The sequence below is a fragment of the Leuciscus leuciscus genome (assembly GCF_965113295.1).
Source record: "Leuciscus leuciscus genome assembly, chromosome: 6".
NCBI lineage: Eukaryota > Metazoa > Chordata > Actinopteri > Cypriniformes > Leuciscidae > Leuciscus > Leuciscus leuciscus.
The window spans coordinates 42,998,754-43,020,258 of NC_138730.1; the positions used below are offsets into that span (position 1 = coordinate 42,998,754).

Below are 21,505 nucleotides of genomic sequence, written 5' to 3' on the forward strand. Positions count from 1 at the left end.
AATCTTAGTTAATGCTCATTTCAACGTTTACTAATACATTATTGAAATCAAAAGTTGTATCTGTCAATACTTGTATTTTTATTAACTTATGTTCACAAAGAATAACTACTGTAACAAATGTATTTCTCACTGTTGGTTCATGCATTAACTTAAGCTACCAAATGGGACCTGAGTAATATTGGTTAACTATATGTGTATCTTACTATGGGGTGATGGTAGGATTAAGGTTTGGTTTAGGGTTAGTTGCATGTAATTATTCCACATTTATAGTTATTACTATAGTAAATACATGTAACGTGTGTTACCTTATTATTGTGTATCAAATATTTTTGACATTCTGCATTTAAATCGCAAATGGCACATTAGCAAGGTAACACTTGCTAATGTGATGATAATGCAGTCTGATGTGTCAACACGCCATTGTTTACCATCTGTCATATTGATCCACCAAAGTGCTGGTGACCTTCTAACCTTACAATCTGACCTCTGTTTGCTGACTGAGAAGGTGTTAATGAGGTTTGGCGACGTGTATTGATCGGATCGTTTCTTTTTGTGGGTGGTTAACCAGAAGAAGCCCCTGTTTTTATGCATTTAATTGCACTCAATCTCTTTATTTCACCTTAAACATGTATTTTCATAATAACTGCTTTACAGACGTGCAGCATTTTGCAGAATGCATGTAAAACAGCACGAGGCACCATGTGAAATGAAATGCCTCAGCAAGAACAAAGACTATGCAACTCTCCAGTGGGCTTCAACAACAAGTCAGTCGAGCTTATGTGATGTTCACCAGCTGAGCTGCAACAACCATTGCAATCCGATGCAACTCATCCATCCATCTGCACGTGCACACGCTCTTCACTTTTTGAGATTTTCCTCACAGCTTCTTTATATACTCGCTTCCATCCGTCCGTCATTGAGAGGTGAGTGTTTTGAGAGGGGTTTGTTTGTTTCGGAACTGTTTTTATGAGTTAAAACTGCCGTTTTACATGAACAATTTGCACACGCTCCTCAGTGACTATCCATCGGGCTCGCGCGCTGCATAGTTAGCCAGCAAGCAATCCGGCTAACAAAACGCAGCTTAAATGTGTGTTTTTTTAAACTTTTATGTTCCAAATTAATGCAGAATTCCACCTCTATATTCAATATACTCTAGTATTCGTGTATATAATCACACTTGTCGACAAAGAAAGTGAAAATAATGTCGTTTGGCGAAGTTTAGAGATGTTAGCCAGCATGCTAACATTAGTTGTAATCTATTATTGACAGTTTTTGTATAATTTCAGTTTAAAATACGTAAATATCTTCCTATTGTGTGTTGAGTTAAATGGGAACAGTACGAAAGTGGGTGTGTTACTGTGTAACGTTACAGTTGGTGCATGTTTTTGTTTTGACAGGATTCTTTGAGTTGTGTGAGTGTGAAACTTTCTCTCTGAGTAATACTGAATTATATGTTTTCATTTCTAAGAAATCATCGCCGTTATGTTTAATCTATGATCCAAGTACAAATGCATTAGCGTATAACCTGATCTACTGTAGATCAGGTTATACAGGCTTATCGTCTGTTCCACACAGTATATGATATGATGTGTATTTTTAAAGGAACAGCTCACCCAAACCTTTTATTTACGCTAATGTATATCCGTATGGTTTTCTTGCATGGAAAACACAAAAGCAGCTCTTACGCAGACTGACAAGCTCAGTCACCATTTACTTTTGTTGCATCGTTTTTCATCCAGTGAAGAATGGAGTTCTTCGGGTTTAAGAAGGTCATTAAAGGGTTAGTTCACCCCAAAATTAAAATTATCCCATAATTTACTCACCCTCAAGCCATCCTAGTTGTATATGACTTTATTTCAACCAAAGAGTTATATTTAAAAAATACCCTTGCTCTGCCAAGATAATAGGAGTGAATGGTACCATTTTTTTTAAGCCAAAAAAAGCGCATCCATCAATCATAAAAGTAATCTCTCTTTATGAACTTTTTGAAGCGTCAAAGTTGTAGTTGCGTAGTTGTCAATGGAGGCACGGAAAGCTCTCAGATTTCATTGAAGATTGAACAAGTCTTATGGGTTTTGGAGCAACAGGGGAGTAAGTAATTAATGACAGAATATATATATTTTTTTGTGAACCCTTTAAGACCCCCTTCACCAGGGAGGATCAAATGAGCTCACTGAAGTTTGTCCAAAGTCCTTATTAGAGCAAGTCAGCTCATTTGATCCTCCCTGATGAAGGGAAAAAACCCTTAAAGGGTTCACAAAAAAAACCCCAAAAACCTGTCATTAATTACTTACTCTCCTGTCGTTCCAAACCCGTAAGGCTTTTATTCTTGGAAGAACAACTTGAGGATGAGTAAATGATGACATAATGTTCATTTTTGCGTGAACTATCCCTTTAATATGTCTTTTCCACTGGGGGCAGGTCTAGGAGTGGAAGCTTAAAATAATCCACATCTTTTTTGTTTTTCTCTTTGTCTCATGTATGACTGTGCTTCTGCTTTCCAGATCAATTTAATGCTACCAAATAGAAGTTGGATGTTCTAAAGGATCGATGCATTGGGGAAACTGAGGTGAGCTATTGCACGATATCATATCCTATGTGCCGTTTATTGACACACTGTGAGTAATAAGTTACTTATTGGTTAGGTGTTTCAAGATTTATGGATGTTGTTCCACGGAAGAACTAGGATAGAGGGACTTTTAGAGACATAACAGCTCATTTATATATATATATATATTTGGATCTGTTTCCTTCTCGCGTTGGTCGTAGACCCATGGCAAAGTGGTTTAGAGATCACCTGAGTTTTGGCAGCAGGAAAGGACCGCCGCAGCCCCCGAAACCAGACTACACCGAAAGCGAGATCCTACGGGCCTACAGGGCTCAGAAAGAGCTGGACTTTGAGGACCCCTACGAACCCCCAGAGAACCGCGTGGTGAACGGCTCGGGGTCTTTGGAAGTGTTTCCCGCATTTGGCACAGTGCTGTCCAACGGCGTGGAGGTGAAGATTGTGTCTCCCAAACACAGACTGATAAAAGTGGAATCTCAGGAATTCGGGCGTAGCAAAGTACCGCTGAACATCGTGACCTTTGAGGAACCGCAGGCCCCTGTAAGTTCTTGTTTTCTTAATATACAGAGAGCTTAAATGGGTCTTACTGGGCTGTTATCAGAAAGAATGGAGTGTTTTGAAAGATATGAAACACTGGGACATAAGAAATGTCTGGGATTAGACAAACACCTCTTCAGAAAGTATAACAATGTAGTTTAGTAGTGTGCTATGTTTTTTTTTAATGGAGAATTGTGGTTTTTAAGCACTTCATCCTTCTAATGTGAACTTGAATATCATCATAATGTCAAGTAAACGTTAGTTCGTTTATGTGAAAGTGATTTATTGGTGGTTTTATATGGCCTGAAAAGACCCTCCAGTCAACGTCTGTCATCATGAATAGATCATTATATCACAGATCAGGTGGTTATTATGAGCGTGGCAGAGATTGATTTCATTGATGTGTGATTCTTTTAGAGTTGATTTGATTGGTGCTCGTGTGTGAACGAGTTTTGCGGATGTCATAACAAGCCAACCCAGACCGCACGATTCTGCCGTGTTTCCAGAGCTCGTCCGGGTGACGATTGTCTTGTCGGAGATGAAGGGTGGGGGAATGGGGAATCCATTTCATTAACCCAAATACATTTAATCCCAATGCCTGCGGGTTATAGACTATCACACACACCACCATTCTTGTTTCATTCGTCTTGTTTTTCTTTAGGGAAACAATAGAGCAAAATGCTCTTTTCTGTACAACGGAAGCATAATGTGATCGGTGACTGTCAATCATTAGAAAGAACAAAAAGCACTATAAAAGAAGTCATTTTGGCTCGTGCGCTGTATTTCAGGTCATTTTAACTATTATTTATATACTATTACATTGTTTATTAAAATTAATTAATTTTAAATGGCTTTTATTGTTCTATTTTTTCAGGTTTTGTTTTCATTTGTTTAATTATTAGTTGTTTTATTATTTGCTTTTGTCATTTTTATAAATTTAAAAATATATATTTCTGTTAACTTTTTAATTGGTTTCTTTAAAATTTTCATCTAATATTCACATTTTCTTTTAACTTCAAATCATTTTAAGGGTGTGTTCACACTTCTAGTTCGGTTCTCTTGGTCCATTTAGTCCGAACCAAAAATTGAAAACCTGATTCGTTTAGTATTCACACTGCAATTTTTAAGACAGAACCTAAAGATTCTGTTTTTTTTTTTAAACGCTCTTATGATATTTTGCGATGGAACTTGTCAAACATCTAAATATGATGAAGTTGAGAACTCGTGAAGAGCTTATAAATGTGTAAAGGAGTCAAAACAGCATCAGGAATCCCTCTTTCACACAAAAAAGCAGTGAGGAGACGCAGTTCTGATGCCTGAACTGAACTGTGATGGGCAACATCACGGTTATGACGAGAAAAAAACAGGTTCAAGCATAAGCACTCTGTCATCTTATGAAACATGTCCTGTTTTTTCAGTTTCGTCTTTGGTCTGTGTCGCATTCGGTCACGGTCCGCTTGTTTTCGTGCTCACCAGGGTTCAGATGGTAGTGTTTATTCAAATGAACCACACTAACAGAGAAATCGCACCAGAGTTTGTTTTAATCAAACCCAGTGTGAACACACCCTAAAAGATTTAGTAACAATGAATAATCTTCCCCTCCAGCATAGCTCTTAAACTTCATTCAGGCATGTGCACATCAAACATCTTGCCTGAAGATATGCGGAGGGTAAGATGTGCTGGAGGAGACTTTACAAGATATTGACCAAAAATGAATGCACCTCTTGATGGAAATAGCATCACAACATGTATTTCCATCAAGAGGTGCATACATTTGTGGTCCAGATCTTGTTTTGGCAATGCAAGAGTCCAGCACTCTGTAAAGTCTCCTCCAGCACATCCCAGAGACGTCACTGAGTTTAAGTTCTGGACTCAAAGGATTAATTAATGTGTGAAAATGATTCTTCATGCTCCTCACAACCATTCTTTCACAGTTTGATCCTGATGAATCTTAACATTGTCATCCTGGAATATGGCCATGATGTGTCTTCCTACATGGGTGTTTTAAGTTAAGAAATGAAAAGCTACACACTTCATCAATTAGGGTTAGAAGAACTGTTGCCAAACATATAACATGCTAGAAACATAATAATCACTGCAATAGTGATCCAGTCGTAGACTATTAAGTATTTGCCTGTTTACAAATACTAAAACAGCGACTTTGTTTTTGCTGGGCAGTGTAGAAAACAAGTCGAATGGACTGCTTTTATGGCAACTTTTGGAGTCTGAGAGCTCCAGTCCCCATCCACTTTCATTTCATGGAAAAGAGAATCATGAACATCCTGCTAAGCGGTTTCCTCCTTAGCCAATCTTATTTTGTAAAACAATAAATGTATGTAATTGTGAATTATATTTTGCCAATGCCTTAGTTTTGAGACTATTTATCTCCATATTCAGAATACTTTTGTTATATAATGTGAAGTAGGGCTGGCCAATTCAGGTCAAAACACAATATCTTGATATTATTTAGCCTTTTGATGATATTTGATGTGTATTTTTGCTCTAAAATACCTTGAAAGGTATACAAATACAGTGTTCTTTTAGTATAGTTATTACAGTTTTTTTTTTTATATAAATATTTTGAATTGATTTTGGAGAAAGATTTTGGATTTTATTATTTTTTTAATGTTATTTATTGTTTTTTAATGTTTTTATAGTTTTTATTATTTTTATTTAAATTAATTATTTTAGTACATCAAGTAAAAGTAAATGAAAATGAGAAATGTTGCTTTGGCAACTAAAGTTTTCTTAAATTTATTTCACTTAAAGGGATACTTCACAGATTAGCGTTAAGCTTTGTATCAGTAGAAACCCAGTAGTATTTTCGAGTGACTGTGCTTCCCTCCCTCATGTCCCCCTGAGACGAGAGATTTCTGTATTGTGTGTCTGAAAAAAAAAACATGATTACGCAAAAATCGTCATTTAGCGTCATTGGAGGCTTTTTTGTCCAGAGGCGAGAGACTACAGCCAGTAGGAGGAGCTCGTTCCGCATGTCTTCAACCCGCCCATAGGGGGATCTCACGATAAAACGCCGTCTTTTCAGTTTCGAGTCAACTAGTAGCCTAGTTCTATCATTTCTTCCGATACTGCCCTCTGTAACCGGTAGGCGTGGCTTGGGAGTGTCCTCGTAGGGCAGCGAAGCAAGTGCATTTTGGGAGTTGTTGTCTTTCATCCACATGAGCCAAAACTACATTTTCTGGCTTTTCTCAGTCTAGAGGGCACCAACTTCTAAAATAATTTCACATTTCTACTACATAAATAACCCAATTTAAATACACATTTATCTTTCCAGTGGTGAAATATCCCTTTAAGTAACAAAAATGGTTTTAGGTTTAGTTAACTAATAACCCTGGTGGATGAAAATGCTTGATTACAAAATCTTCATGAGCATCTACATGATCTGCGTAAAGCACTGCAGTTGTCCTCGTTTCTGATTCTCGATCACTCAGACATCACTCAAACCTCGTTCCTTGGTCTTTTCCCCAGGTGGTTCCCTCAGCTCCTGTGGTCGGGGAGACGGATTACTCGGACCCGTTTGACGCCAGGCCAGACCCACGGCCGGGACCCGGCTGGGAGCAGAACACTGTAGAAGCCTCCAGCAGTTACATGGAGCCGTTTGAGGCCCAGCGGTTCATAAGCGGTACAGTAGTTCCTTGCTGGATCTCTCATCATTTAAGAGATGTGAAAAAATGCCAAAGAGAGTGTGATAGATTTTTAAAATTAATCATAACTAACATTTTTCATAACAACATTCATATGCTTTTGAATCTTAAATGTTTCCAAACCCTCGTGACTTTGAGTGTGTGAGTGTATAAATAACAAATAGGGGAAATGAAACTAGACGGATGTCTAGGTTTGAAAACTTATGATTATCAATGAAGTAATCAAGAAAACAGAGTTTGCTTCTACCTAGTAACAGAAGGGTTTGCCTATGAAGAACCAATCAAATTGTAGGGATATTATGGAATGTATCATGTCATTAAAACTGTTGTATTCCTTTTGCGGGTGGAATTCTCTCTGAAATTTGTCTGAGATCCTCCGGCCGTGATTAAAGCATATTCGAAGGCATTGTCTGAAGTCTGTCTAGTTAATGCTGCGCAGCAAGTTAGAGTTAGGGGACTCAGCCGACATCGACTGTAGACGCGCTAGAGTAGAAAGTTAGGGGACTCAGACGAGGTCGACTGTAGACGCACTAGAGTGGAGAGTTAGGGGACTCAGCTGACGTCGACTGTAGACGCGCTAGAGTAGAGAGTTATGGGACTCAGCCGACGTCGACTGTAGACGCGCTAGAGTGGAGAGTTAGGGGACTCAGCCGACGTCGACTGTAGACGCGCTAGAGTAGAGAGTTAGGGGACTCAGACGACGTCGACTGTAGACGCGCTAGAGTGGAGAGTTAGGGGACTCAGACGACGTCGACTGTAGACGCGCTAGAGTAGAGAGGGGGACTCAGCCGACGTCGACTGTAGACGCGCTAGAGTAGAGAGTTAGGGGACTCAGACGACGTCGACTGTAGACGCGCTAGAGTAGAGAGGGGGACTCAGCCGACGTCGACTGTAGACGCGCTAGAGTGGAGAGTTAGGGGACTCAGCCGACGTCGACTGTAGACGCACTAGAGTGGAGAGTTAGGGGACTCAGCTGACGTCGACTGTAGACGCGCTAGAGTAGAGAGTTATGGGACTCAGCCGACGTCGACTGTAGACGCGCTAGAGTGGAGAGTTAGGGGACTCAGCCGACGTCGACTGTAGACGCGCTAGAGTAGAGAGTTAGGGGACTCAGACGACGTCGACTGTAGACGCGCTAGAGTGGAGAGTTAGGGGACTCAGACGACGTCGACTGTAGACGCGCTAGAGTAGAGAGGGGGACTCAGCCGACGTCGACTGTAGACGCGCTAGAGTAGAGAGTTAGGGGACTCAGACGACGTCGACTGTAGACGCGCTAGAGTAGAGAGGGGGACTCAGCCGACGTCGACTGTAGACGCGCTAGAGTGGAGAGTTAGGGGACTCAGCCGACGTCGACTGTAGACGCGCTAGAGTGGAGAGTTAGGGGACTCAGACGACGTCGACTGTAGACGCGCTAGAGTGGAGAGTTAGGGGACTCAGCCGACGTCGACTGTAGACGCGCTAGAGTGGAGAGTTAGGGGACTCAGACGACGTCGACTGTAGATGCGCTAGAGTGGAGAGTTAGGGGACTCAGCCGACGTCGACTGTAGACGCGCTAGAGTGGAGAGTTAGGGGACTCAGACGACGTCGACTGTAGACGCGCTAGAGTAGAGAGGGGGACTCAGCCGACGTCGACTGTAGACGCGCTAGAGTGGAGAGTTAGGGGACTCAGACGACGTCGACTGTAGACGCGCTAGAGTGGAGAGTTAGGGGACTCAGCCGACGTCGACTGTAGACGCGCTAGAGTGGAGAGTTAGGGGACTCAGCCGACGTCGACTGTAGACGCGCTAGAGTGGAGAGTTAGGGGACTCAGCCGACGTCGACTGTAGACGCGCTAGAGTGGAGAGTTAGGGGACTCAGACGACGTGGACTGTAGACGCGCTAGAGTGGAGAGTTAGGGGACTCAGCCGACGTCGACTGTAGACGCGCTAGAGTGGAGAGTTAGGGGACTCAGACGACGTCGACTGTAGACGCGCTAGAGTGGAGAGTTAGGGGACTCAGACGACGTCGACTGTAGACGCGCTAGAGTAGAGAGGGGGACTCAGCCGACGTCGACTGTAGACGCGCTAGAGTGGAGAGTTAGGGGACTCAGACGACGTCGACTGTAGACGCGCTAGAGTGGAGAGTTAGGGGACTCAGCCGACGTCGACTGTAGACGCGCTAGAGTGGAGAGTTAGGGGACTCAGACGACGTCGACTGTAGACGCACTAGAGTAGAGAGGGGGACTCAGCCGACGTCGACTGTAGACGCGCTAGAGTGGAGAGTTAGGGGACTCAGACGACGTCGACTGTAGACGCGCTAGAGTGGAGAGTTAGGGGACTCAGACGACGTCGACTGTAGACGCGCTAGAGTGGAGAGTTAGGGGACTCAGCCGACGTCGACTGTAGACGCACTAGAGTAGAGAGGGGGACTCAGCCGACGTCGACTGTAGACGCGCTAGAGTGGAGAGTTAGGGGACTCAGACGACGTCGACTGTAGACGCGCTAGAGTGGAGAGTTAGGGGACTCAGCCGACGTCGACTGTAGACGCGCTAGAGTGGAGAGTTAGGGGACTCAGCCGACGTCGACTGTAGACGCGCTAGAGTGGAGAGTTAGGGGACTCAGACGACGTCGACTGTAGACGCGCTAGAGTGGAGAGTTAGGGGACTCAGACGACGTCGACTGTAGACGCGCTAGAGTAGAGAGGGGGACTCAGCCGACGTCGACTGTAGACGCGCTAGAGTGGAGAGTTAGGGGACTCAGACGACGTCGACTGTAGACGCGCTAGAGTGGAGAGTTAGGGGACTCAGCCGACGTCGACTGTAGACGCGCTAGAGTGGAGAGTTAGGGGACTCAGACGACGTCGACTGTAGACGCGCTAGAGTAGAGAGGGGGACTCAGCCGACGTCGACTGTAGACGCGCTAGAGTGGAGAGTTAGGGGACTCAGCCGACGTCGACTGTAGACGCGCTAGAGTAGAGAGGGGGACTCAGCCGACGTTGACTGTAGACGCGCTAGAGTGGAGAGTTAGGGGACTCAGACGACGTCGACTGTAGACGCGCTAGAGTGGAGAGTTAGGGGACTCAGCCGACGTCGACTGTAGACGCGCTAGAGTAGAGAGTTATGGGACTCAGCCGACGTCGACTGTAGACGCGCTAGAGTGGAGAGTTAGGGGACTCAGCCGACGTCGACTGTAGACGCGCTAGAGTAGAGAGTTAGGGGACTCAGCCGACGTCGACTGTAGACGCGCTAGAGTGGAGAGTTAGGGGACTCAGACGACGTCGACTGTAGACGCGCTAGAGTAGAGAGGGGGACTCAGCCGACGTCGACTGTAGACGCGCTAGAGTGGAGAGTTAGGGGACTCAGACGACGTCGACTGTAGACGCGCTAGAGTGGAGAGTTAGGGGACTCAGACGACGTCGACTGTAGACGCGCTAGAGTAGAGAGGGGGACTCAGCCGACGTCGACTGTAGACGCGCTAGAGTGGAGAGTTAGGGGACTCAGACGACGTCGACTGTAGACACGCTAGAGTAGAGAGGGGGACTCAGCCGACGTCGACTGTAGACGCGCTAGAGTAGAGAGTTAGGGGACTCAGACGACGTCGACTGTAGATGCGCTAGAGTGGAGAGTTAGGGGACTCAGACGACGTCGACTGTAGACGCGCTAGAGTGGAGAGTTAGGGGACTCAGCCGACGTCGACTGTAGACGCGCTAGAGTGGAGAGTTAGGGGACTCAGACGACGTCGACTGTAGACGCGCTAGAGTAGAGAGGGGGACTCAGCCGACGTCGACTGTAGACGCGCTAGAGTATAGAGTTAGGGGACTCAGCCGACGTCGACTGTAGACGCGCTAGAGTGGAGAGTTAGGGGACTCAGCCGAAGTCGACTGTAGACGCGCTAGAGTGGAGAGTTAGGGGACTCAGCCGACGTCGACTGTAGACGCGCTAGAGTGGAGAGTTAGGGGACTCAGACGACGTCGACTGTAGACGCGCTAGAGTAGAGAGGGGGACTCAGCCGACGTCGACTGTAGACGCGCTAGAGTGGAGAGTTAGGGGACTCAGACGACGTCGACTGTAGACGCGCTAGAGTGGAGAGTTAGGGGACTCAGACGACGTCGACTGTAGACGCGCTAGAGTAGAGAGGGGGACTCAGCCGACGTCGACTGTAGACGCGCTAGAGTGGAGAGTTAGGGGACTCAGACGACGTCGACTGTAGACGCGCTAGAGTGGAGAGTTAGGGGACTCAGCTGACGTCGACTGTAGACGCGCTAGAGTAGAGAGGGGGACTCAGCCGACGTCGACTGTAGACGCGCTAGAGTGGAAAGTTAGGGGACTCAGACGACGTCGACTGTAGACGCGCTAGAGTGGAGAGTTAGGGGACTTAGACGACGTCGACTGTAGACGCGCTAGAGTGGAGAGTTAGGGGACTCAGACGACGTCGACTGTAGACGCCCTAGAGTGGAGAGTTAGGGGACTCAGCCGACGTCGACTGTATACGCGCTAGAGTGGAGAGTTAGGGGACTCAGCCGACGTCGACTGTAGACGCGCTAGAGTAGAGAGGGGGACTCAGCCGACGTCGACTGTAGACGCGCTAGAGTGGAGAATTAGGGGACTCAGACGACGTCGACTGTAGACGCGCTAGAGTGGAGAGTTAGGGGACTCAGCCGACATCGATGAGGAGACGCGCTAGAGTATAAATATTATTGGAAACTAACGTTGACTGTAGACGTTCGGGGACGTAGATTGTAGACGAGACCCAGGTAGACTTAGGTCAGGTGCGAAATAAGAAAAATCTACCACAAGAGCTTTTATTCAGCCATTGATATTCCAGTACGTTTAAAGGGACAGTTCACCCAAAAATGAAAATTCTGTCAGTAATCACTCACCCTCATGTTGTTCCAACCCCGTAAGGCTTCCAATCCCTTAGAGAGAAGCCTATGCAGGAGTGAGACAGCTCTCAGATTTCATCTAAAATATCTTAATTTGTGTTCTGAAGATGAACGAAAGCCTTACGGGGTTGGAACAACATGAGGGTGAGTGATTACTGACAGAATTTTCATTTTTGGGTGAAATAACCCTTTAATTTGTGGTCTGGTCTGTGGTATGTGTCCTTTTTGCATGTTCTTCAAAGCTTGACAATTCCAGTCCTCATACACTCTCATAATACACAACGCCATATCGTCGAGTCATCTGGTGCTAATGACTGTGTTTGATGTTGTTCAGAGCTCCAGCACAGCTCAGATGGGGGCAGGAGCAGCCCGCAGCTCTACGACAGTCCGTATGAGGACAGGTTTCGGCCCCGGGAGGCCCCCGCAGAGGACGAGAGAGAGAGCCATCTGCCCCAGGACGACGAGAGGCCCGCCGATGAGTACGACCAGCCCTGGGAGTGGAAGAAGGAGAACATCTCCAAAGCCTTCGCTGGTAAGATGTAGCACTGGGCTCTGTTCCACAACAGTGCATTTTCATACTTTTGACAATGTGGTTTTCTACTCAGCAAGCAGGGTCCAAAATTATCAGTCGCCAAGTAGCAAATGCAATTATATGAAACCGTGTCGGTCGGTAACAGTTCGCACAGTTTTCTGCCAAAATAAAACCTCTGTTATTTAGCATTTGAAAGCAAATAAATTGAGTTGTCCATAAATATTAGAATTTTTATTTACTGTTGTTCTATAAAATAACATTGTTATTATTATTATTATTAAATACTCAGTTTATTATTGCGTGATTTGTGTAAATTAAAAATAATTAATACACATAAAATATTAAATACAAATATTATTATAAATAATAAATACAATCAATTTATTGCAATCAATTTATTGTTGCATTGATTGTGTATGTGATATTATTATTGCAGTAGTAATATTTCTTTATTGATTTGTGTAGTTTAAAAATAAATAAATAATAATAATTATTATTAATTATAAATACTCAATTTACTGTTGCATTGATTGTTTACTTGATAGTATAGTCAATGTAGTATAGTATAGTAGTGGTAATATATATTTATTGATTTGTGTAGTTCTCTGTTCATAATTGACTAATAATACATTTATTAATTAATTTTAACTATTAACTATTTTTATTATTACTTGTTTATTTCCCAAATCTTTCTGGCCTAAGTATTAGTTTTAAGCCTGGTTCACACGGGACGATTTTAAAATTGTCGGCCGATTTTCCAAACCTGAGAGACCCCACACACGGGGATAAAAAACCACGGGTCTAACAGTTTTGGTCGTACAGTGTGTGGTGCGCAGCCACACGGCAAAATCAACACATCACACACGAACCGATTTGACTCCCGAGCATTCCCAGATCAGACGGGAAATCGCGCAAAATACCTCGAGATCAAACGTGACTTCAGAGTAAACAATCATGGCGGACGAAGAGGATGCAGTGGCAATAGTTTGTAGTTTGTTTTTAACCGGAAAAAAACGTTATCAAAAGAAAAGGCGATGATCTCTGACGTCCACCGGACTTTCTGGTGCGCCATGCCGCCGGCTGTTTTGATTATATTTCCCGGTGTTTCCTCGCCGCGTCGTCACCTCGCTTTCTGATTGGCTACAGTCCACAGGCTGCGTGCTCGGGGGACACCACACACGAGAAGAAATCGGGCCAAATAAATCCAACATGTTGGATATCCCCGATTTGAGATCGGAGCGGTCCCGACGTCCTTCCGAGCAGACGAGAGCAGCCTTAACACACCACACACGGCAGGAATATCTGATCAGATTATTTTACGATTATCGGAGCATCCTTAAGATTGTCGGAAGGGGTGAATCGGGGCTAAAATCGGCCTAATTATCCTGCCGTGTGAACCAGGCTTTAGTAGTAGCTGTACGTTTTTTTTAATGAAATTATGCAAATACTGTTTTGTGGCCAGTTTAAAAAAAAAAATATTTTTGGCCAGTAAATTTTCTCAAGTCACCATTGGCATGTTGGTTTTGAACCGTGATTTAACGCATCAACGGATTAATCGGTAAGCACAGATTACAGTCTGTCTTTTATCTTGCACGTGAGGAAGGAAGATTTCTATTCTGTTGGATTTTCTTGTTGGGAGAGGGATGTGGGGCACACGATAGATGGAGACCAGAAGAGAGGAGCAGTCGTGCAGAAAGATCAGCGTCACACACACACACACACACACACACACACACACACTCAGATCGTCATTTCACCTCTTCTGATCAGATTGCCAGTTGCTCATGGATTGTTCACGCTCTGTCACACAAACATGACAAGAGCTTCTCATAATGGCAGAGAGGGACCAGGAATCCTCCACTGCTGCTCTACGGTAACTCACAGCAGGAACAGCTGTGCTGACAAAGAGTAAATAGTGTTGTTTGCAAGATTCACTTTACATGTAGTCATTTAGCAGACGCTTTTGTCCAAACAAAGCGACTTACAATTTATGACTAAATTAAGCGAGTCATCATGAAGAGGCAAAAACAACGTAAGAAGTGCTCAAAATACGAAGTTCAGGCATTGTTTACAGTAGCATAAGCCTGATAAGGGAGGATTAAAGGGAAAGGAAAGAAATGTTTTTTTTTATTTATTTTTTATGAGGTTAAGTGCTAACGGTCTTTTGAATGTTGCCAGGGATTCTGCTTTCCGGATGAGGGTGGGGAGAGCGTTCCACCAGTATGGAACTGTGAATGAGAATGTTCTGGAAAGTGATTTTGTGGCTCTCTGTGATGGAACCACGAGACGTCACTCGTTGACCAATCGTAGACTTAGGGATGTAGACTCGTAGGAGTGAGTGAAAGTAGGAGGGAGATGAGCCTGTGATAGATCTCTGTAAGCAAGTGTCAATGCCTTGAACTTGATGCTTTAACGTGCTTGGAGCGTGAATTATCACTCTTATTAATGCTTATTCTATACTCAGTGATTTGACTCTCACGGCAAGTATTAACGTTAATGCATCTGTAACTCGTCTTGCATTGTTTGTACTATGGACACGACTTATGCTTATATCTGATACTCTATATTATAATATAATAAACGTGAATTTTATACATGCAAAAAAGTAGGGGAGTTATGCTTTATTGTCATAAAAAGATGTAATTTCAAGATGTTTACAGTATGATGCATTAATATTTATGATATCAACTCAGTAATGATGTTGAAACTTCAGCTTTGCATCACAGGAATAAATTACACTTTATAATATATTAAAATAGAAAACACTTATTTTAAATTGCAATAATATTAATGGTTTTGATCATCTGAAAAAGGTACTGACAGTAAAGCTTACCTGTAGTGTGTTTGTAATGTTTGTATTGTAGTGACGTTTGAAGCGGGAGACTGGGATCAGTGTACTCTGCCCTGTGACGATTCCCTGAGGAAAGCAGGAGTGTCCAGAATCAGTCCAGAGTCCAGCAGAGCCACCAGCCTGAGCAAGACCAGCAACTCCCACTGCATCCTGGGTGAGAGGGTGGACCCCACACTGGCCCTGGAGAAACAGGTGTAGGTATTCACATCTGCAGATCTGAGATCTATCTATCTATCTATCTATCTATCTATCTATCTATCTATCTATCTATCTATCTATCTATCTATCTATCTATCTATCGTTCTATCTATCGTTCTATCTATCGTTCTATCTATCTATCGTTCTATCTATCGTTCTATCTATCGTTCTATCTATCTATCGTTCTATCTATCTATCTATTCTTTCTGTCTGTCTGTCATTCCATCTATCCATCTATCTATCTGTCTATCTATCTATCTATCTATCTATCTATCTATCTATCTATCTATCTATCTATCTATCGTTCTATCTATCTATCTATCGTTCTATCTATCTATCTATCTATCGTTCTATCTATCTATTCTTTCTGTCTGTCTGTCATTCTATCTATCCATCTATCTATCTGTCTATCTATCTATCTATCTATCTATCTATCTATCTATCTATCTATCTATCTATCGTTCTATCTATCTATCGTTCTATCTATCCATCTATCTATCTGTCTATCTATCTATCTATCGTTCTATCTATCGTTCTATCTATCTATCTATCGTTCTATCTATCTATCTATTATTTCTGTCTGTCATTCTATCTATCTATCTATCGTTCTATCTATCTATCTATTCTTTCTGTCTGTCATTCTATCTATCTATCTATCTATCTATCTATCTATCTATCGTTCTATCTATCTATCGTTCTATCTATCTATCTATTCTTTCTGTCTGTCTGTCATTCTATCTATCTATCCATATATCGTTCTGTCTGTCTATATCTATCTATCTCTCTATCTATTCTTTCTGTCTGTCTATCTATCTCTATCTATTCTTTCTGTCTGTCATTCTATCTATCTATCCATATATCTATCTATCTGTTTCTGTCTGTCATTCTATCTATCTGTCTGTCTGTCTGTCTGTCTGTCTATCTCGATTCATTACCCTTGTAATTTGGTCAAATAAATTGTATTCAATCTCTCTGCATTTTCAAATAACAGAAGTTATGAGTATCGTGAAATGTTCCAGGTATTTTGTATCTTCTGCTGAATATATTGTATCATGAAAACCCTAGTAGTGACCCGTGTGTGTGTGTGTGTGTGTGTGTGTGTGTGTGTGTGTGTGTGTGTGTGTGTGTGTGTGTGTGTGTGTGTGTGTGTGTGTGTGTGTGTGTGTGTGTGTGTGTGTGTGTGTGTTAGGTGGTACCATGGTGCATTGACACGCTCAGAAGCCGAATCTCTGCTCACGCTCTGTAAGGAGTGCAGTTATCTGGTGAGGAAAAGCCAGACCATCCGAAACGACTATTCGCTCTCTCTCAGGTAAACTCACTGTTAGAACCCAATAAACTGATTCAGTGACATCATTTCAGTTAAAGTTTACTCATTTCTTCAGTTAAAGTTTACTCAGTTCTTCTGAAGTACACAGTGCTGTTCTTCTGATTTTCATATCCCGTTTTGCTGCAAATCAAAGTCTGTGTTGTGAGTCATTTGAGAGTAGAAAATGACTGCTGTTTTCTGTTTCTCTCTTTTAGTGTGGTATAATTGTCCATTAAAATGTCCACTGTTTTGTCCTGTCTGTAGTGATTGTTTTCAGAGGTATAATAACTGAAGTACTTGTCCCATATCCGCTTTTGTTTCATGAAACAGTTGGAGTCATTTGTCTCTATAAATAGCTCAAATTGTTCCTGCTAAACTAGGTTCATGTTTCTGCGTCTGCGTCTTTGCCAAATGTTTATGTGGTTATTAAGGCCAGAGTCTTTAGTGTTTCTGTGTACACAAAACACATGACCACCATTAATATTTACAGGTTTATGAAAATCCACATAAACAATCTAAATGGAACATTTGATATTAAGATTTGATGACGATTTATATTTTGACAATGTAATCTAAGATGTTCACTGAAGGAAGGCCCAGACTCAACTAGAAACCAGAATATCTGAGGCTGGTTTTGTTTGGACTTAGGCCAGTAAGCACCCACCTAGCAACCACCCTGAACACCTTAGCAACCACATAGCAATCCCCTAGCAGCCATCTGGGTGTTTTTTTCCCCTCATGCTTTGTTCTTCTGTAACTACCTTGATATTTTCCTGCTGGAGGGAAGTTACATCTAGTTATTCTGGTTGAATGTGTAATTTATTCAGGTTTGAGGTGTTTTCTGTGTGTGTGAATGAATGTGTTAAGCATGCTATTAATAATGTAGTGCCCACTAAAAAGCATGGCTGTGGGTGTATAGGTGTGAGCAGAATTACCAAAATCTTACATCATGGTGTGCGTCTTTTATCAAGTTTTTTAGATGATACAGATCACCATATTGTTTTTTTATGTTGTTTTTTTGCTGAAAAAAACCAACTTTATTTTAAGGTGACATAGTTACACGTTACCACATGTCATTACTACAGTAATAACAGTAAATTATGCATAATTACAAGTACCTAACCGTAACTCTATAGTAAGTAGATGTGGTTAATTAGCTAATATTACTCAGTACATGTTTGAGGAAGTACAGTGCAACTGTCACCTTAAAATAAAGTGTAAACAAAAAAATGTATTCATGTTGTAATGACCTTTTTATGAATGATCCGGTGAATTTAATACTTAACAAATGATATTTGCTTCATCTCATTTAATTATTTCCCCCTTTTTTTCCCCCAAGTTGCAACATCGCTCATAAACTGTAACAGTTTTATCTTTTTTGCAATGCATATCTCCACATTTCTTTACTGCTTTCACTTCAGGGTTATTTTTAGTATTATTTATATACTTTTATAGTATTTATTAATATTTTGAATTGGCGTTTATTTTTTATTTTTTTATCTTAAGTTTTAGTCATTTTATGTGCTTATTTTTTTTCATTTTCATTTTTGTATTTCTATGTAACTTAAAGGTATAGCGGAGGATCTTTCCAAATTTTAGATAAGACCCGCCCTCTCCACTTTTTGAAAAGTTTGATTGATTCACCAGAATGATTGACAATAAGGAGGACCAATAGTATAGGTTACCCACCAGGAAGTAAAACATCCTCCGCTATACCTTTAAATTTTAGTCAAGTTTTATTTTGAATAATTATATTTCACTTAGTTGCCAAGGCAGGCAAACTTCTAATATTTACACTGGATTTTATTTCAGCTTTATTTCATCTAATTAAAAATGATTTTCAGTAGTTTTAGGTCACACTCACAACAACAATAACAACAACACTATTTCACTTGTACATGACGTTCAGCATAGCATTGTGTAAAACAGTATAGATCAATCTCTACCAGCTGACACATTTCTATCGTTGCATTGCATGCCATGGAAAAGTAACATGCAAACTCAATGGCTTTGTCTCTCTGTCTCGGCCTCTCTGCAGGAGCTGTCACGGGTTCATGCACATGAAGTTCTCGCAGTCTCGTGATGGGAAGTTCATCCTGGGAGAGAACAGTCCTCCGTTCGACTCCATCCCTGAAGTCATTCATTACTACACCACAAACAAACTGCCCATCCGCGGAGCCGAACACCTGTCTCTGCTCTTCCCGGTGCTGGTGCAGACGCTCTGAGGCCACACACACACACTCATCACACGCTCACACACACACACACACACTCAGGGCTTAACTCAGACGACTACTTTAGTGCTTCATTTTCAATCACACATTGAAGGCTCGAGCGGATCTTTGAGAGTTTGATTTGTGTTCGGAGCGTGATCTAAAACACCACAGTGGGCCTGTAATGACACTGTATTGATGTGCGACACGCATATGAAGAATATTCTCGCTGGACTTTTAATGCTTCTTCGCATCACTGTGGGAACTGCAATATTTGTTTTCTGCTCCAAAACTCTTCAAATAATAGATTTAAGATTTGAGGATAAAATGTAAACTGACCAAAGTATTTATAGAGATTTACAATACTAAAAAAAAAAAAGCAATGATGTACACTACAAATCTCATCCTCTGTAGAGTTCCTTGTTTTCAAAAGTGAAATAATTCACCCAAAATGACGATTCTGTCATCATTTACTCATCCTCGTGTCGTTCCAAACCTGTGTGACAAAGGAGATGTTATGAGTGCTTTTTAAGCTGCTCTTTTCCATGCAATGAAATTGAATGATGACTGTGGCTGTCAAGCACTAAAAAGGGCAAAATCATCATAAATATAGTCCATATGACTTATGCACAATATTCCATGTCTTTTAAAGCAGCCATACAGTAACTTTGTGTGACGAAAACAGCAACATTTTTAGTTGTTATTCATAAATGTTTCATTATGTCGCAGCTCTTAATTCTCATTTTTGTTTCCTCATATTCAGAGGGAAGATACAAATAACAACTTAAAATTTGCTCTGTTGATAAAAAGTCGAAATTGATACACATGGTCATAATTATGAGATAAAAAGTTGAAAGGATGACAAAGTCTAAATGAAAAGATAAGTCAATTCCGACAAGTTAGACTTTTTATCTCATGTAAATTTTGACTTTTTATGTCATAGTTATTATCACCACAATTTTAGTTATGTAAATTTTTCATACTATGTTGCATCTCTCAATTCTCATTTGTATTTCTGCATTAATAAAACTAGGGCAGAGGGAAAGATACAAATAACTTCAATTTTGGTCCGTTGATAAAGTTGAAATTGGCACAAAATCATGATAAGATTTAAGGTTGCAGTTCAGCCATAATTAACATTTGAAAAAAATATGCCATATAAAAATTATGCCATAATAAAAAGTTTAAACTTAAAATCTTGGCTTCAAAAGTCATATGAACTACATTTATGGTGCTTTTTATCTTTTTTAGAGCTTAACTACGATGGTCCCACTCCACTTTCGTTGTATTGTACATTTACTACTATTCTACTAAATTTCTCCCTTTTCTGTTCCATGATATGAAATCATGCTGGTCTGGAACGACATGAAGAGTGAGTGAATAATGAGCGAATTAAAATTTTGAGTGACTGAAGGTGAAAATGAGGGCTTCTCTTTAGGAACAGGAACAGGAAAGCGGTCCTTGACTTCCTTTTGTCAGTAACTAGACGCGATGAATCATGGTTTTAATGCTAAGGGAAGTGAGGATACGACACTGGAATGTTCCGAATGTGACTTTCACTCGTCCGGATGGCCATCTGCGCGGAGATTTGTTCTGCTCCCAGAATCCCAGGCGGCAGAGGGATGATGAAAACAGGAAGTGATGTCCTCAGACCATCTAATGCTGCACTTGTATTGGCTTCAGTGCTCCGGTCTTGTAGTATGTGACAGGAAGCAGTCTTTATTACGGTGGCATTTCGCTTCACTTGAGGCTGCTGTCACAATGCGACCCATCATGATCTCGCTCAGTGCCGTCGGGTCGTTTCCGAAGGACTTCTTAGCAATACTTAGAGCTTCATGAGTGACCTTTACATGGACTGTTGTCTATTCTGAGGTTATTTAGGTTAACGTGAGGTCTGAAATAAGGTCAGTTTGCCCACGTCCCCCAGAATCGTAAACCACAACTGTATGTTTTTGCAGGTGAAATCTAGCGTTTTCCTCTGAAGAAACTCAACCTCCCACTCTATAGTGTATGTTATGATAAACAGCTTTCATATGTACGTGATTTGGGATTGGTTTACTTGCACGTGACACACACTACTGCATTTTGACTTGCTATAGAGATCCACACGGTAGATAATGTTTTGTTATGATGACTGTAATTTTAGTGAGTTTATGGGGTTTTTCTATTTGCTGTTTTCCAGCTTTTCTTTGGAATAAAATAGGAGTTTTTTTTTTTTTTTCTTAAAAAAAAAAGAAGTGTGTTGTTGAATTATTATCCCATGTTACGGTTGAATCCAGACTGGATGTGACATTACTGGGCTGAAGGGAGACGCAGAAGGCAGCGATAGGGTCCTGCCTTATAAAGCGTTCATGCAAACACTGTAAAAAATAGGTCAGGCCCTCCTCCATGTGACCGAGCTTATACACACACTCTGTTGTTGACTCTGAGCTCTAACGCTTCTGGGTATGTGTGTGTGTGTTATGAGACTCAGGCTCAACACGGCTGATTTATGCTGTTAAGAGACTGACATCTGAAATGTTTCTCATATCTGAAGATGATAAGAACCAGCTCTGTGACTGTTTTAAAGCGCCATCTATTAGTTTGCTCTTGATGTGTGGTTTGTTAGGATAGGACAATATTTGGTCGAGATGCAACTATTTGAAAATCTGGAATCTTGAGGATGCAAAAAAATCGAAACATTGAGAAAATCTCCTTTAAAGTTGTTCATTTATGTTCGCGATTGTGCAGCATTCACTCACAAAAATAAATATTTTACATATTTACAGTAGGAAATTTAC

General features: G+C 41.7%; 1 protein-coding gene across 4 annotated transcripts; it reads left to right on the top strand.

Annotated features, from left to right (window-relative positions):
- Positions 1-232: 232 nt before the first annotated feature.
- On the top strand, positions 233-20,945 carry shda (Src homology 2 domain containing transforming protein D, a). 4 transcript variants are annotated; one of them, XM_082173134.1, is made up of 8 exons: positions 233-927; positions 2,505-2,569; positions 2,646-3,106; positions 6,590-6,743; positions 11,960-12,157; positions 15,022-15,202; positions 16,396-16,515; positions 18,551-20,945. In XM_082173134.1, the coding sequence occupies exons 3-8, from the start codon at positions 2,774-2,776 to the stop codon at positions 18,735-18,737; spliced, it is 1,173 nt and encodes a 390-aa protein (XP_082029260.1). In that variant the 5' UTR covers positions 233-927; positions 2,505-2,569; positions 2,646-2,773; the 3' UTR covers positions 18,738-20,945. The 4 variants fall into 4 exon arrangements, with proteins under 4 accessions (XP_082029260.1, XP_082029261.1, XP_082029259.1 ...); XM_082173135.1 differs by having other exon boundaries at positions 233-923; XM_082173133.1 differs by having other exon boundaries at positions 239-923; positions 2,770-3,106.
- Positions 20,946-21,505: the final 560 nt, after the last annotated feature.

Bases quoted from the DNA above. Each gene is read 5' to 3' on its own strand.
- shda (XM_082173134.1), top strand. From the start codon at position 2,774: ATGGCAAAGTGGTTTAGAGATCACCTGAGTTTTGGCAGCAGGAAAGGA. The intron at 6,744-11,959 runs GTACAGTAGTTC...GATGTTGTTCAG, and splicing joins GGCCCAGCGGTTCATAAGCG to AGCTCCAGCACAGCTCAGAT. The intron at 16,516-18,550 runs GTAAACTCACTG...GCCTCTCTGCAG, and splicing joins GACTATTCGCTCTCTCTCAG to GAGCTGTCACGGGTTCATGC.